At 42.5% G+C, this 16300-nt stretch overlaps 1 protein-coding gene across 1 annotated transcript in view; it reads right to left on the reverse strand.

The window, feature by feature from the left end:
• Nucleotides 1–1372: 1372 nt before the first annotated feature.
• LOC147734747 (aldo-keto reductase family 1 member C15-like) overlaps nucleotides 1373–16300 on the reverse strand; it is a 364446-nt gene continuing 349518 nt past the window's right edge. The window contains exon 9 of the mRNA XM_086953626.1: nucleotides 1373–1597. Within this exon, the coding sequence (XP_086809752.1) occupies nucleotides 1555–1597 (43 nt within the window). The 3' untranslated portion in view covers nucleotides 1373–1554. The remainder of the gene's footprint in view (nucleotides 1598–16300) is intronic.

Here is a 16300-nt window from a genome sequence, read left to right on the forward strand (position 1 = left end):
CTGTTCTTATTCTAATAAAGTGTGTCTAGTGTTTACTTTAATAAGCAGAAAGTGTTCTCAGAGAAGTTTCTCATCGTACCAAATCAAGGACAATTTTCATTGTCCCAGGCTTAGACTACAACAATGTATCAGCTTAACTGTACAGCCAAAACTGTTGGAATGGTTGAATCTCTAAGTATTACTATCTTGGGAGAATCTTCAAATGTATTCTGTAGTGAAATGTTTCTTCTAGCTTGTTCCCCTTGCTCCAACCCCTGAGAACAATGTATTAACTCTTATAAAGCATTGAAACGAGAATCTTTATCTTTCATTGTCATCCTTATAAGAATGTTTCAGCTTTATTATGCAAAGTCCCTCCACTACAGAGAGAGTTGGTTCCAGTCGGGATCCAACAAAGTCTGCTCCCGATCCTAATTTCTGTCACACCCTATTAGATAAAATGAAAGGCAGACTTGTACACCAACACCACACTTGCAGGTTCCTGCTTCATGTTTGATATGGTTTTGCCGTGTTGTTCTTCCCCCAGATTTCTGATCTGTGTATTTTCCTCTCTCTTACACTCTGTAAATATCTGAGACAGAAAAAAATTGCCGGTCCCTAAAAATAAGTGCTGGTATCCCCACCAGCAACCACCAAGCACTTCCCTTGTTATCACGTAGGCCTGTAGCCAAGATCCAAGACCTCTCACTGCTTCTCATCATCATCATCATCAGGAAGGACACTCTCTTTCAGCAGAAATTAAGCTCAACGCAAGAGAGCTTCAAAATGTCTCACATTAACCACCAGTGGCTCAATCAACAGGCTTTGTTTAAAGTTTCAAATATTCTCAATGCTACCTTGCCCACTCACATTGCAAACTCCAGCCTCCACCTCCAGTAAAGCATTAGATGAAATGGGTATAAAGTTAAGGATTCAGGATTAAACGTATAAGGTTACAATTTATGGGGTTAGACTTTGGGGTATAGGGTTAACAGTTGGTGGTTTACAGGTTAGTAGTAAAAGGTATCTGGGATGAGAATTTGGGATAAGGGTATAGGTGTTCAGGTTCTAGAGGGAAAAGTATAGGGTAAGGGAATGGGCTATGGCTGGTTTGTGGTCCTGGTGGTCTGTCTGTGAGGGTACAGTTGATGGTGTTATTGGCATCGGCACAAAGCTGGAAATTCATGTGTTCCATAATCGGTGTGGTGTTGTTAAAAAAATTGCTCATGTAATTTCTCAGTTAAAGAAATAAGTCATATTACTGTTTAGTTTATGATCTCTCACAGTATTAAATACTTTACACACATCACAGTAGATTATGTCTTCAGCTTCCCTTTAGTTAAAATCACTTTAAAATCTTAAAAAACAACAATTCAATTTTTTATATATGTTTCAATATTTATTGTAGGTATACCCAAAAGTGGTGCGAATTTCAAGAAAAGTCATGAATTAGCTGTGGCTTTAAAAATCAACACAATTCCAGATGAGGACGAATGGGTTGGATAGTGAGTGGAGTAAAAACAAGTCTTTTTATTTTTCTGTGAAAATTCTGTTCTCATGGTTGTATCCAGCTTCCTAGTACTCATCATTGAATGGGAACTCAGGATTGCTTGAATCACTAGAAATACACAAAAAGAAAAATACATTTGTAGTCCCTCACACATATGGACACAATAAAGGGATATATAGAGAGCTCACAAATCCTGGTATACCTGGTATTCCTAATATTTTGCCTTGAGTGACACCTTCAGGGTTAAACTTCGGTCAATCTACATCTATCACTTTTTACCATTTCTTAAAATACTTGAGGAATATTTTTTTCTTTATAACCAAAATGTTATTGTTTTGATGCACAAATCACAACATTACATGACGTGCATCCCCACCAAAGTAGAGAGAAGTTCAGCAAACCTCACAGTCCAAATTAGTTTGAAAATTCATTATCCCAGACCACAAGATGTTAACCAATACCTCTATACCTTTTGTGCCAATGAGGACACCCCAAGAGATATAAATTGGTTCCTCCTATTTGACGCCCCAGTCGATTGCCATTCTCCTGTTGACCAAAGGGGTAGGGTATGGAAAGTTCCACATTTTAGCAATGTCCCTATTGGCAAACGTTTTGTATCATTGCCTATAAGGGTGCAATCTCCTCCGGTTTTCCCAACATCTTTGGCAATACTCAAGAATGTCACCCACGCAGATGGGTCTATCGGGGCTTCCAAAGAAGTGAAGACTGTACGCCAGGATTGCCCGATAGGAGGACATTTCCTTACTAAAAGGAAAAAGTGTCACATTGTCTCACGGCAGCAATAGCATACCAACACTGCCAGCTTGCCTGTGCGCCATAATCTCACTAGGTTGAGGTAGGCCATGGGCAGATTTAAGTTGGATAAGTCGAAGTCCTGATAAAATGACCATCAGCCTGGCGGACATACATGCATCTCTCCAGTGAGAGTCCTCCCAGGGGCTCAACCCACCCTCCCAGGGGGCCTGTAGTGTTGAAAAGAAGTTTTGGGAGTTATTCACAAGAGTTTTATATATCCTTGGCGGATGGCAGACAAAATATCGATTTTTAAATATCGACATACATTAATGTCGATGTTTACATATCGAAGGGACAGAATTTAGATGGTAAGTAATATTGATATTTTTAATATCGATGGGACAGAATTTCGAAGGCAAGTAAAATCGATGTTACTAATATCGATGTTAGTAATATCGATGTTACTAATATCGATATTTATGTATATTATTATGTATTTAATATGGATTTTTTAAATGTAATTTAAGTACATTTTGTATTTTAGTACCGTAGCGGGTTGTGGGTGTATAGGGGAATAGGGTGGGAAGTAATTTAATTATACCAAATTAATTATACATTTTTAGGAATTATAAATTAATTTTAATTAATTTGCAATTATTTTTTATTAATTGGTATTAATTTAAATTATTGATTATTTGATAATTATGTTCTGTAGTGGGTTATGGGATTATAGGGGAAGTAATTTAAATGTAATTAAGTAATAATTTATTTTAATTAATTGTTTTTGTTAATTATATTATTGTTGATTAATTAATAATTGGTAATTAATTTTTATTAATTTATAATTATGCTCTTTAGCTGGTTGTGGGTTTATAGGGGAATAGGGTGGGAAGTAATTTTAATGTAATTAAGTAATAATGTATTTAAATTAATTGTTTTTGTTCATTATATTATTGTAATTAATAATTCATTGGTAATTAATTTGTAATAATTGATTAATTGATAATTATGTTCTGTAGAGGGTTATGAGTTTATAGGGGAGTAGGGCGGGAAGTAATTTAAATGTAATTAAGTAATAATTTATTTCAATTAATTGTTTTTGTTAATTATATTATTGGTGATTAATTATTAATTGGTAATACCGTTATATTAATTGGTATTTATTTATAATTTATGTTTACTTACTTATTCATTGGTAATTATGTTTTTAATAATGATGTATTGGTATTTGTAAATAGTTTAGATTGATTTAATAATAATAAAATGTAATATTTTAAAATATTAATTTATTTATAAGTATGTTATTTTTAACTTCTACGCTATCCAACACTTTCCCTACTGTTGTACTCTCTGGAGTGGGAATAGTATATGTTACCCCTACGCTATCCAACACTTTCCCTACTATTGCACTCTCTGGAGTTGGAATAGTCATTTTTATCCCTACGCTATCCAACACTTTCCCTACTTTTGCACTCTCCGGAGTGACAATAGGAATTTTTTCCCCTACGATATCCAACACTTCCCCAACTGTTGCACTCCCTGGAGTGGGAATATTAATTTTTACCCCTACGCTATCCAACACTTTTCTTACTGTTGCACTCTCTGGAGTTGGAATAGTAATCTTTACTCCTACGCTACCCAAAACTTTCCCTACTGTGTCACTCTTTGGAGTGGGAATAGTAATTTTTACCCCTACACTATCCAACACTTTCCCTACTGTTGCATTCTCTGGAGTGGGAATAGTAATTTATACCACTACGCTATCCAACACTTTCCCTACTGTTGCACTCTTTGGAGTGGGAATAGTAATATTTACTCCTATGCTAGCCAACACTTTCCCTAGTGTTGCACTCTTTGGAGTGGGAATAATAATTTTGACCTCTACGCTATCCAACATTTTGTTTACGGTTGTTTTTTTGGGAATTATAATAGTATTTTATTTCCTCTGTTATTTAATATATTTTGTATAGTTTCAGCTAATATAGTATATAATACATTTTATAAATATTAAAAGTTAATTTAATGTTTTTAATTTGTTTTGCATAATGATTTAATTTTTATTCATGTTAATATTTGATGTCTATAGATGAATTTATTTTTAACTATGTTTATTGTATTTTTAAGTATTATTTAATTTATTTTACATATTTCTTGTAATTAAAAAAAACGAATTTTTTTTAAAAACGATATTTTTGACATCAATATTTTTTTTCTCTATAGTTTTGTACTTACCTACGTTGTAGATAGGATGTCGATATTGTTTACATCGATATAAATGCTCCAATATTTTTGTAACTTAATATTATGTCTTTCGATATGTTGTCAGACATTCTTCCTTTATATCCCCCTTTACCAATGGGACCCATAAAAATTATGGGCTCTAGCGGATTAAACTGGAAGATGTCATGTTATGCTTGTTACACACAGTTATTGTTTATTTCCACAATTCTCACAACAAAAAATTAGCGTGAGCTTAGAGGTACAATGCAAACAACCAGCGAGAGGCTCATGTGTTTTTGCACTATATATTTGGCGCAAAATTCATTCTTAAATTCAAACTGACAATGATGACTCATTTCATGCTAAAATAAAAAAATTTGCAATAAATGTACGTTTTCTATCTTGTGTACATTCGTGTAATTTTCACAAGAATTTCTGTAATAATGCTAATTACAGAAACAACCCACATCCCTAATTAAAACGTAAAGCAGAGCAGGTAAGCTACTCTCATCATTAAAATGTATTAAAGCAAACAATGAAAATATCAAATAAGTAGTCTGAGAAGGAGTATGCTTTCCAAAGACAAAGGAAAGTTCATGTGACATTAGAAATAATCTTGATCGTTGCCTTTATTTTGTTCTTTAGTGATATGAGATCAGTCATAACATGTGGCACCATTTTAACTTGATCTATACTAAAGTTTACAATCTGGCATAGGGTTGTATTTACTATACATAATATGCACGGAACATGTATGTTGCAAATACGCATAATGTTTGCATATGCTACGAGGGTACCTTACATGAAAATAGGACTTGAGGGCATGCTCCATGCATAAGAACCACACGGGATACGATTAGTAGATATACTTTCAGCCGTTGTTTTGCTGTCCCTTTAAGGCATTGTGGGGCTTCTTTACAAGCCCCTTGCCCCACCCCCATGTCACTTTTTCCCATATTAAAAGTGACACATCGGTGGCGCATGGAGCTTTCTAAATAAGCCCCTGTATGCTCGGACTCGTGGCTCGCAGGGAAAAATTATGCAGAATTGTGTACTCATTAAATGGCAAGAAATGTATGAACATTTTCTTAACTCAAATTTCACAAAATGTTTAGCGGAATTTGTGATATTTTGACATTTTTGCGTCCTGCGGAGAACACGGAAATGTCGAAATTTCCGCTATCCGCAGCGTAGCAGATATTTTTTCATGTTCACGCTTTGAAAATGCGCTTTCAAACGGGTGATAGCCTTACCGTTATCCCTGCGTTCGCTGACGAGTTTTCCGATCCCTTCACGTGCTCCATGAGAAGTTGGTAGCCGGTTGCGCTATCCCGTGAGAGTTCAAGATCGCGATCACGTCATTCGCCTCGCCAATAGACACCGCGAGAGTCTGATATCGTGAACACGTCAATCTCCACTGCGAGAGAGAGCGTTAGGTCACAAACATGTCACCCTCCACCGCGAGAGAGAGCTTGAGATCGCCAACACGTAATTTTGAAAGCGCCATCAACATCCGGCAGAAGTGTTGTGAAGCTTGCGGTCTCGAACACGCAAAATTTTCAATATGGAGAAGAATAATATCTCTAGCGGCATAAAACCGTCTGTAACTGATGATTTAGAAGAAGATAACTCCTCAGATTGAAATTTGACTCTCCTTTTTTGTGCAAGGATTCCTTTTTTAAAAAAAACACTTTTTGGCGGTAGAGGTAGAGGGAGGAAGTGCCACAGAGTCTCCAACTTCCTGTTTCTGTCCAGCTGTCTCCTCCCAGTGTCCATCTCCTGTTCCTTCTGCGTTTGGATTTTGATTTGGAAGGAATACTCCTTGTGTCTGCTGCATCATTATCATTGGATTTGAGGAATTTTGAATTTGATATTTTACAAGTAAGTTGGTGTTGTGTGTTTGATTGGGGGCATTGCAAATTCTGCAACTACAATTTTGGTACTTATCATTCTTTATTTTTTTAAATTGTTGTGGGTAGCCAGTAGGCCCAGAGCTAGTCATGGGTGGGTGCATGATGAAGCAACTGTTCCTTTGGTGTGTCTTGAATGTATTTCATACATCATTTAGGGCATGGATGGCATTGGATTGAGTTGCAAAATGTGTTTTTTTGGGGGGTATTTCCGTTTTTGGGTGTGTGCTAAAGAAATGTCTTTGTTGTGTGTGTGTGTATGGTGTGTTGGTGTGTCCTTGCAGACCTTGTTTTGCCCTGTGGATTTTTGTTTTTGTATTTTATTGCATTAAAAAGGCAAAGCAGTGTGGTTTAGCATGCATCATTTGCCTGGCTATTATAGGCCTTTTGTCAGCACATTGTTTCCCAGGCTTCCTGCTTGTGATTTGTGAGTGTTCATGTGGCTGGTGGCCATTTCTGGTGGGAGTTATTAGTTTGTTGCGTTTGCCATATAGGCCTGCATGGTATTCCTTTGTGGCCTAGGCTTCTTGTTTTGGGTTTGACCATGAGACTGGCACCATTTTGAAGACAGGCAGTGTGCTTTTTGCAATAGGCATGCTGTTAGATGTGGGGGTCTCCGGTTGGCAAAGTAGGTACTTGTGACAAATAAGGACCCTCGCCTCTAGTCAGGATAAGGGGATTACACTCCTAAAATAACCCCTGCTCACCCCCTTGATAGCTTGGCATGAGCAGACATGCTTTATCTCAGTGGCGTTGTGTTAAGCATTTGTGACCACATACAGTAACCAAGTGACAAAACTACAAATGGACACCACACAGGTTTTATATAAAAAATAAGTGTATTTTATATAGAGTTACCACAAGACCATAAACAACAAAAATACACAATACTGTTACTTTAAGATGGTAGATTAAGCTTAGTTTAGTTCAGTTCTTAGATGCAACACTTTGCGTCAATGTATGTTAGGTTGAGTTGCGCTTCTATGACAAGCAATGTCGCAGCGAGGGAAATACTGCAAAGTTCAGGTGCAAACAAATAAAGGCGTGAAGATCTTCCAGATGCGGCAAGCTTCTCGGGGATGTGAGAAGTTCTCGGTTCGATGTGTGTACTGCAGCGGCGGTACCCATGTTCCGCGATGCGACTGCAGCAGCTCCAGCGGTGACACTCTTCTCCCATGATGCGTGAAGCTTCCGCACGATGTGACAACTACAGCGGCGACATCCACGATGCGATGGCAGCAGCTTCAACGGCGGCACGCTTCTCAGGGATGCGAGGTGCTCTTGTTCAATGCGGGGCAGTGCGACAGTTCCAGTGGTGACACCCTCCTTCGGAGTTGTGACCGCAGGCACAGCGACCATGACACTCTCCGACCTCATTGTGAGATTCTTCTCTTGATGCGGTGCAATGCAACAGCTACAGCGGCGACACCCTCCTTCGGAGTTGCGACGGCAGCAGCAGCGACTGCGACACACTTCCTCTTCATTTAACAACACTAGAACGGGGGTATAGGGCAAAGAGTGACTGCACTTTATCCAATATTTTACGGTCTAGTTATTTTTTGTGGGTGCCAAGACCCTGAAGTCATATACCCCTAGACTCCCAAGGGCAATGCCCAAAACGCTTTTGCAATAAAACACAATGGTTCAGCACCCCACACAATACACAGTGACAATAGTGGTCAGATCAATAATATAAAAGAATCAATTCAGTAGGACTTAAAGTTTTCTTTCTTGCTTTTATTCAAAATCTTCATACAAAGCGTAGCCAACGTGTTTCGTCCGAAGGACTTCTTCAGGGCGAAAGATATAAAGAATCTGTCAGTAGTTTTTTCTCCAGATTTTTTTTGTTCAGAGCTTCGAGTATACGTGGCAATAATAGCCTTGTTCTAAAAGAAACTAGTCAATTCTTCACATTGGGTGTACATCATGGTAGGCGAGCCATCAGAATGGTGCCATTATTCGCAACCAATTCCGATGGTGTCTGTAATCACTTGAATGTTCACGGCGTATTCGTTCTCCCTCGGTCACAGTCTCGAGTTTGTAGTTGACTAGTTTCTTTTAGAACAAGGCAAGCAATAAAGAACACTTCCTCTTCATTGCGGCACGCTTCTCTCCGATGCGGTGCAGTGCGATAGTTCCAGTTGCGACACCCTCCTTCGGGGCTGCGATGGTAGGCACAGCGATGGCAACACGCTTCTTCTGGTTGAGTCGCGCTTCCAGCTCCTTGCGACATGCAATTCCTAAGAAGGCCCAAAACAGCAGCAGGCACTTCCGAAAGAACTCTCCAGGCCAATCCTCCAAGCAGCACTTCAGTTTGGGAATAATCTCTCCTCAGTTTCTTCAGGTTCCTCTCCTCAGTAAAGGTTTCTTCTTGTAGTCCAAAGTGAACTAATTTCATGGGATCAGGGTCCCAATATTTATACCCCAAAATCCTTTGAACTCAGAGGGGAGAGGGACCCTTGCCCAGTCCAAACCAGTTCTGAAGCCCTCTGTTTACCAGACTGCTTCTTTCCTTTCACAGTGCTGGGCAGGCACATCAGACATCCCACAGGAGGTGGATCCAGCATTGTGGAAGGCAGGCACAGCCCTATTCGAGGTTCAGGTACAACAAATCCCTCCCATCTAGATGCAGATCTCTCTTTTCACCACTGGGTGACTCAGCCTGTCTCTTGGAATCCCCCAGCCCTGTCACTCACAAAACCAGACAAAGGAATACACAACCTAGCAGAGGCAGGTTTGAATGGTTAGACAAGCAAATACCTACTTTCTAAAAGTGGTATTTGCAAATAGAGAATGTTAAAACCAACTTCACTAAAAGATGTATGTTATCGTTCTGAGTTCAAGCTTTGTATTCTCACCCCTCATCTGCATTAACCATCTGAGGGGCCTGTTGTCTGCCTGAACCCGCAAGTGAGTCCCAAACAGGTATGGTCTCAGCTTCTTCAGTGCCCAGACCACAGCAAATACATCACGCTCAATAGCACTCCACCTCTGTTCCCGCAGAAGTAACCTCCTACTGATAAAGGCTTCAGGTTGATCTAGGCCCTTCTCATTCATCTGTGACAGAGCAGCCCTCACACCATGCTCTGAAGTGTCTGTTTGAACGATAAGCTATTTTGAGAAGTTGGGTGCCAGGAGTGCAGGCACCGTGCACAAGACAGCTTTCAGGGCTTCAAAAGCCTTCTGACAGGTGTCAGTTCAGATCACCTTCTTTTTGCCATACCCCATGACAAACCTCTGGTAATATCCTGTGAGACCTAATAGGCCTTCACCTCTGTCTGGGTTTTGGGTGGCTCCCAAGCCAGGATGGTTTCATTCTTGAGTTGTAGGGGCGCCAGCTGGCCGCTCCCAACTTGGTGCCCCAAGTACACCATGGAACCCTGCATAATCTGACACTTACTCGCCGTGATCGTGATGCTGCCTTCAGCGGCGCCATCAATACTTCCCAGAGGTGGCGCAGATGTTCCTCCCAACTGGTATTAAACACTGCAATGTCATCCAGGTAGGCCGCACTGAACTCATCCAGTCCAACCAACACCTGGTTGACCAACCTCTGAAAGGTGGCAGGGGCATTCTTCATCCCAAAGGGCAAAACACGGAACTGGAAATGCCCATATGGTGTTGAGAATGCTGACCTCTCCTTTGCCCCATCAGGCAAGGCAATCTGCCAGTACCCAGATGTTAAGTCAAACGTGCTGAGGTACCGAGCAGCTCCTAGCCGATCAATGAGCTCATCAGCTCTGGGGATGGGGTGTGCGTCAGTCTATGTAACTGAAATGAGCCCTCTTTATTCCACACAGAACCGGAGTTTGGGTATGGCACCCAGCGCTGCAGCCTTCAGGACCAAGTCTACTGGGCTGGCCCAAGGACTGCTAGATGACTCAATCAGCCGAGTGCAAGCATCTTTGAGACCTCCTCTTTGATGCAAGCCTTCACCCTGTCAGTTACCCTGTAAGTTTTATGCTTCACAGGTAAGCTGTCTCCTGTGTCCAGATCATGGACACAGCAATCTGTGACACCAGGAACCAGGGAGAACAGATCAGAAAACTGTCCCAGCAACTGGTGGCAGTCATTCTGTTGCTCATGGGTCGGGGTGGAAGGGGCCCATAGGAATCGATGACAATTACCGAATCGGTAAATACCGATTCGGTAAATTTACCGAATTGTCAAGGGGGACAGGGTGTCACTTTGACACCCTATTGCACCCCTGATTCTGGCTTGTGTGCCATGTGGCACACATACATGCCCACAGATGTGCATGTACACAGAAATTCGTTATTTACCATGCCATTATATTTCATGGTAAATAACGAATTCCTAAGGGCCTGTGGCACTGTTTCCAGTGCCACCTACATCCCATATTACCGATTCTGTACATTTACCGATTCAGTAACTTACAGAATCGATAAATTTATCGATTCGGTAAATATACAGAATCGGTAATTTTCTAGCCCCCTACATCTGAAACTACAAATACCGGTCAGTAACGGCCGAAATCGGCCGTTACCGACCGGTATTTGGCCACCTACATATGGCCCTTGATGTAGTATTTAGCTCTCGTGGATATGCCGACGCGTTTCGGGTTCGAGTAACCAGTTCTCAAACCCTCATCAGGGCTTTGTTATTTTTCTGTATAGGATGCAAAAAACAATAACGTTTTATTGACAACCTGTACGCCTCATGTCTACCATTCATTATTTATTGAATCATCAAAATATACCTGTATATTTCTAATCAGGCGGGGGAATTTTTCATGTGTCTTACTGGGGGCGGACTATTTGATGGGTCTCTGTATTGCACCTTTGTTTCTAAAAATGAAGCATAAGCCATGTCAGAGTACAGACTAAAACACAACGTTTCATGGCGTTCAAATTCTCATGTCTTGAATTTACATACCTCCATGTGCACCCACCGGCGCCGCTGGAGGGGGAGGATAAAGTCGTGGTCACTATTCTAGTGATCCTATTTGAAAAAAGTTTCATACACGATGTTTTAAAGCCTGGCTACAACGTGAATGTCAATAAGCATTTGGTCACAACGTGTTAAATACCTCATATGTGTATCTTGATTTAAGTAGAGAGTAGCTTTCCCGCACCTTGACGGATAACGTTTGACGAAGCTGGGACCTATCCAAGTGAAAAAACTCATTAGAGTCTCCACACACCGAGGACCCTTAAAGACAGTATTCTGCATTAACTCGCCATGTAGTAATTTTAAAAACATTGGCTAACATCGTAATGTCAAATTCAGGATGTTGGTCTATAACCATGAATCAGCAGATCACCCAGGCAGGCGGACACAGCGGCAGACTGAGGTTTCTAAAGTTTTCCGAGGTCCGAGAGGGGTGAACTTCTGAAGTGGCGGGGGATAGCAGTGAAAACGGTGCAAACGGTCAGGCGGCGGCCTGTGTGAAGAGCGGCAAGCAAACAAGCGGTAAGAACGGCAATAGTTCAGCGTCTTGGTAGAGGCGGCTACATCCTGCGCTGTTGCCACTGTTGCCAACGCTGCTGCCGCCGCTGCCTCCCCCGCCGCACCCACCCCCACCACTCCAGCCGCCGCCATCACGACCAAACCTGCTCCCCCTTCCCACGACAGCCGTCACCCGCGGCAGCATCTCAGCAGCACTTAGCAGCTTCCCGTACGCTGCGCGCCGCAGCCATCGACTTCCTCAGTCACAGTGGCCGGAGCTAACGGGCAGCACCAATATCTACAACAAACAACAAGCTATCAAGCTCCAACTAAGGCAGGAGCCGCCAACTCTAACACTGTACTAACGTTCCGGCTCTGGGGAGTGGCCGAGAGGTGGAGTGGAGTGACCGCAAAAGCGGGCTCGTGCATCACCAGCCTTGCTAGCCTTGCCAGCGGAGCACCCCCTCAGCAATCGCTGCTACTGTCGAGAGGACGGCGAGGGTTGGCCCCAGCCTACCGGCCGGCTGATGGTGCAGGGAACAGGGCGCAGGCGGTCCGCCATGAGGTCAGGGAGGGTAAGAAGACCTCCAACGACTCAGCCAAATAAACGGAAATGGAACAACACATGTACATCCACAAGTCCAGTGTCCCCAGGAACGACCAAGCTGATCAAGCTGACCCCCTGTGAAACAAAGGTACCCGAAAACATAATGGGGTACGAAACCTCGCAGGAAGGAGCTGACGAAGGACTCAGCATTAACCCACCTGATGGCCCGGCAGAAGGACTGAGACTAGGAGCAGAGGACAGTCTCGCCACAACATCTGGAGAAATCGGAGATAACAAAACAAAAAATAGCCCATCTCCAAAACAAGGGAGGTGTGGAAGCCACAAAAGGAAAAACAACCAACAACTAATCAAACTGTCAGGACTACAAAGTGAAACAAAATACAACTTTCAGCCAAAAATCTATACAAAATTCAATTTCCTAAAAAACCCAGGGAACGCAATATATTCTACAAACGATTCCATTACCGGCCTCCAATCTCCTTTGCAACCGGCCAGTGAGTCTAATGCTTGTCCCGCAACTACTAGCCACACCACAGTGGAAATCCACACGGCACCAATGCCAAATGAAATAACGAACTCAACTGGAAATGGAGCAGACAACAGGGGTCACCTGGCACAACAATACATCAGGACACCGCCAAAAGAAGGCCGTATTGGCCAGGCACTTCCACAAGCAGGATGCTCAGAGGAAACTCAATTAACAAGCTCCCCACAGACACCTGCTGAATCGAACAACCAAGCAAAAGGGCATGACGGGAACTCTGGGTCCCTAGAAACAACCTGCATCACCAGCTTGCAATAACAACCTACTCCCTAACCACTCAAGATGCAGCACCGGAGGAAAAAATCCGAGAAATTGTAGACCTCCAAGTTCAAAACACCAACACAACCATGGAATCAAAGCCTTACAACACCACAAGGACTCCCGGCGCCCTAGAGTTAAAACTCGACCAAGAAATGTCCTCACCAACTAAGGCAGACTTATCCGCCTCATCTAGGGATATGACTTTCCTGACCTCGGAAGAATGGATTGACCTGGAGACAGTATATAACGGCAGGCAGCCCATAAACAATATCAGTGAAGAAAGTTCACACCCGCTCCCAGAGAGGACTCTGGACCCAGTCAACACTTTTTGGGTCACTCTTCTCAATACAATACAGCTATCTTCAACGGCCCTACAGTATCAATCCAACAAGATGGACTTACAACTATCAGTCCTGCAAAGTCTAGCAGAGGCCACAATGGGGATAGATAGGAAACTGGCAGATCTCAATGGACTCATAAAAAGAGGAAAAGAGTCAGTCAAACTAACCGAAATAGACAGAACCAGCTGTACCTGCCCCCCAATAATCGACAAGTTATCATCATTACCCAAGATGTTGGGCAACCTCTTGGATGAAATAAAACTAAACACCACAAAATTCCCCCAAGCGGAAGCCAGGTTGGAGAGGCCCGACCTAAATCCAATCGCGCCGAAGCCATCTCAAACAAAGGCAGTGCCCCTAGGAAAGATCGTCGGCACGCAAAAACCTAACTCGCCAGGGGGTCAAACCCAAATTGTCACCCCCACGGTAGAAAAGACCCCTCAGAACACACTCATAACTGGACAAACTAATGAACCGGGGAGCCCGCAGAACGCACAGGCTCGTCGTAAGCAAAAAAGGAAGGGGCGCAACAGAAAGGTCATCGAGGACCGTCAAAGAGAAAAACGGAATCCCATAGCACCGGAAGGCTTGGGGCCATTAGTAACCGGCAAGCTTCAAAGGAACGAAAACCCCCTTTCACTGGAATCAGAAACCCCACCACCCTCAACGGGAACGTCAATAGAAGGATTAGGAGCCCACATCTCCAGTGTGGGTCCAATAAACAAACCAGTGAGAAAACAGACTGTAAGCACAAACGAGTTACCATGCCAACACCAAATAGAGCCGGCATTAGGGCAACCGGGTGGCCACCCAAGGGTAAAGAACATAAACTTGGAGGAAGAAAAAAAGGATCAGGATGAGCCAAACTCCACCAAAGATGATGTGACACTGAATAATTTCATAACACCGTGTAACTGCAAGAACACGAAGACGACACCTAGCAAAGCAAACCTTCAGACTCTATGCATTGTAAACCCCGAAGACAAGCACACTAGCGATCAACCTCAGCGGGATATTTCAAACTGCAATCTAAATGAACAGAACATCAAATTCTTAGAGGGATCATGTGCAACCAAGGAACAGATCCATCAGAAAATGTTGCCCCCAAGGGAAATAGACACAGAGACAATCTTTTTCATTCCCGAATACAAATCCAAGGGAAGAGTAGATACTCTAAACAGGGGCAATATATTAAAGCTAATCAACTCAATAGATAAACTAAAACCTATAAATTCCTCGGACCTGCTCTCAATTGAATTCCACCCAGCAAAACACCCACAAGGGAATGAGAAAACAAGGGCCACCTGGAAAACCAGGGAGGTAGCAAATTCAATCATGGAGAAAGCATCCAGCTTCTCCAAGTGGGGAATTCGGCTTGAACCAGAAATAAAACCACCTTATCCTACCCCGCTCCTCGAAGAAAGGAAGGAAGAACGACCCTCACTGGTCAAGTCAGTACTTAAAGGAGAACAAAGCTACTCCCCAGGACGGGAAAAATACCTGGCGAAATCGCAAAACCCAATATTTCAACAAACAGCTCCTTGTAAAGAAATAATAACTCGCACAATAACAGAAAGCAACACCATCTGACAAACAAAGCCAGTTTTAGCCACCAAAACTGTGGCTTCCCTCAAAAATAAACTCAAAATTTGCAGTTGGAATATTAACGGACTAGCCGACAAACTGGAGGATCCCGAAATATCAAACTACTTGCAATCCTTTGACTTGATCCTCCTCCAGGAAACATGGGAGCCCAATGACATAGCCCTACAAGGATACACAGCCTGGACATATCCGGCCCGCAAAGAATCACAATACGGCCGCTGCTCTGGCGGCCTGGCAATTTTCGCGTCAATATCAGTTATTGGAGAAATCAAAACAACAAGCATAAACATTACTCCACCGAACGCAATACAGGCAATATCGCTCACAATTGATAATAACCAAGGAAATCACCAGTTACACGTTGTAAACACATATATCCACCCCAAGAATAAGCTGACCGGGTCAAACTAACTAGTTCAAGAGATAACAAGACTCATGGAGGATGGGGAAATGGATAACATACTACTGGCCGGCGACTTCAACCTCCATCTATTTGGTGAATAAGCAACCGACGACATGATACAGGAAATGGATACAGTATGGAAAATTCCAACTCAATCAATCCCCTCCTGATACAAACAAACCAACACTGCCTACCAGCTAGTAAAAGCTCTAGAGCAATTGAACCTACGCATTCTCATTAGACGATTCAAAAAGGATATCCCACCAGTGCCAACATACTATTCGTCAATTACCTCATCCTACCTTGACTTCATGCTAGTAACTCTCCAGCTGTACGACAAACTACAATCATTCAAGATAGGAGACAGAACTCAGAGCGACCATTTGCCGCTAGAAGCTCAACTAGCCCTGACCTGTAAGAACGAAGCAGCAGAAACAAAAAGCATGTGTACAGAATATACCACTAATTATAAGCGATTACGATGTAAGACCATGGATATGGAAGCACTAGCAATCAGTGCAAAAACAATAATACAGGAAATATCCAATTCAACCGACAACCCTCTCGTTCTTTGAGAAGACTTCACAGCGGCATTAGGAGAAAAACATGCCACATGGAAGAAAACTCAAAAAGGGAATACCACAAGGTTCACGCATGGCAAAGTAACAACTGCAGAAACAAAAAACTTCAAGCTTGAAATAAAAAAGACCCTCAGGCAGCTCCGCCAAGACCCAAACAACATGGAAATTCAACTGCAGTGCCGCAGGTCAAAAGCATTGTTACAAAAGAAAACT

Source organism: Lissotriton vulgaris, chromosome 1_2, assembly GCF_964263255.1.
Source record: "Lissotriton vulgaris chromosome 1_2, aLisVul1.2, whole genome shotgun sequence".
NCBI lineage: Eukaryota > Metazoa > Chordata > Amphibia > Caudata > Salamandridae > Lissotriton > Lissotriton vulgaris.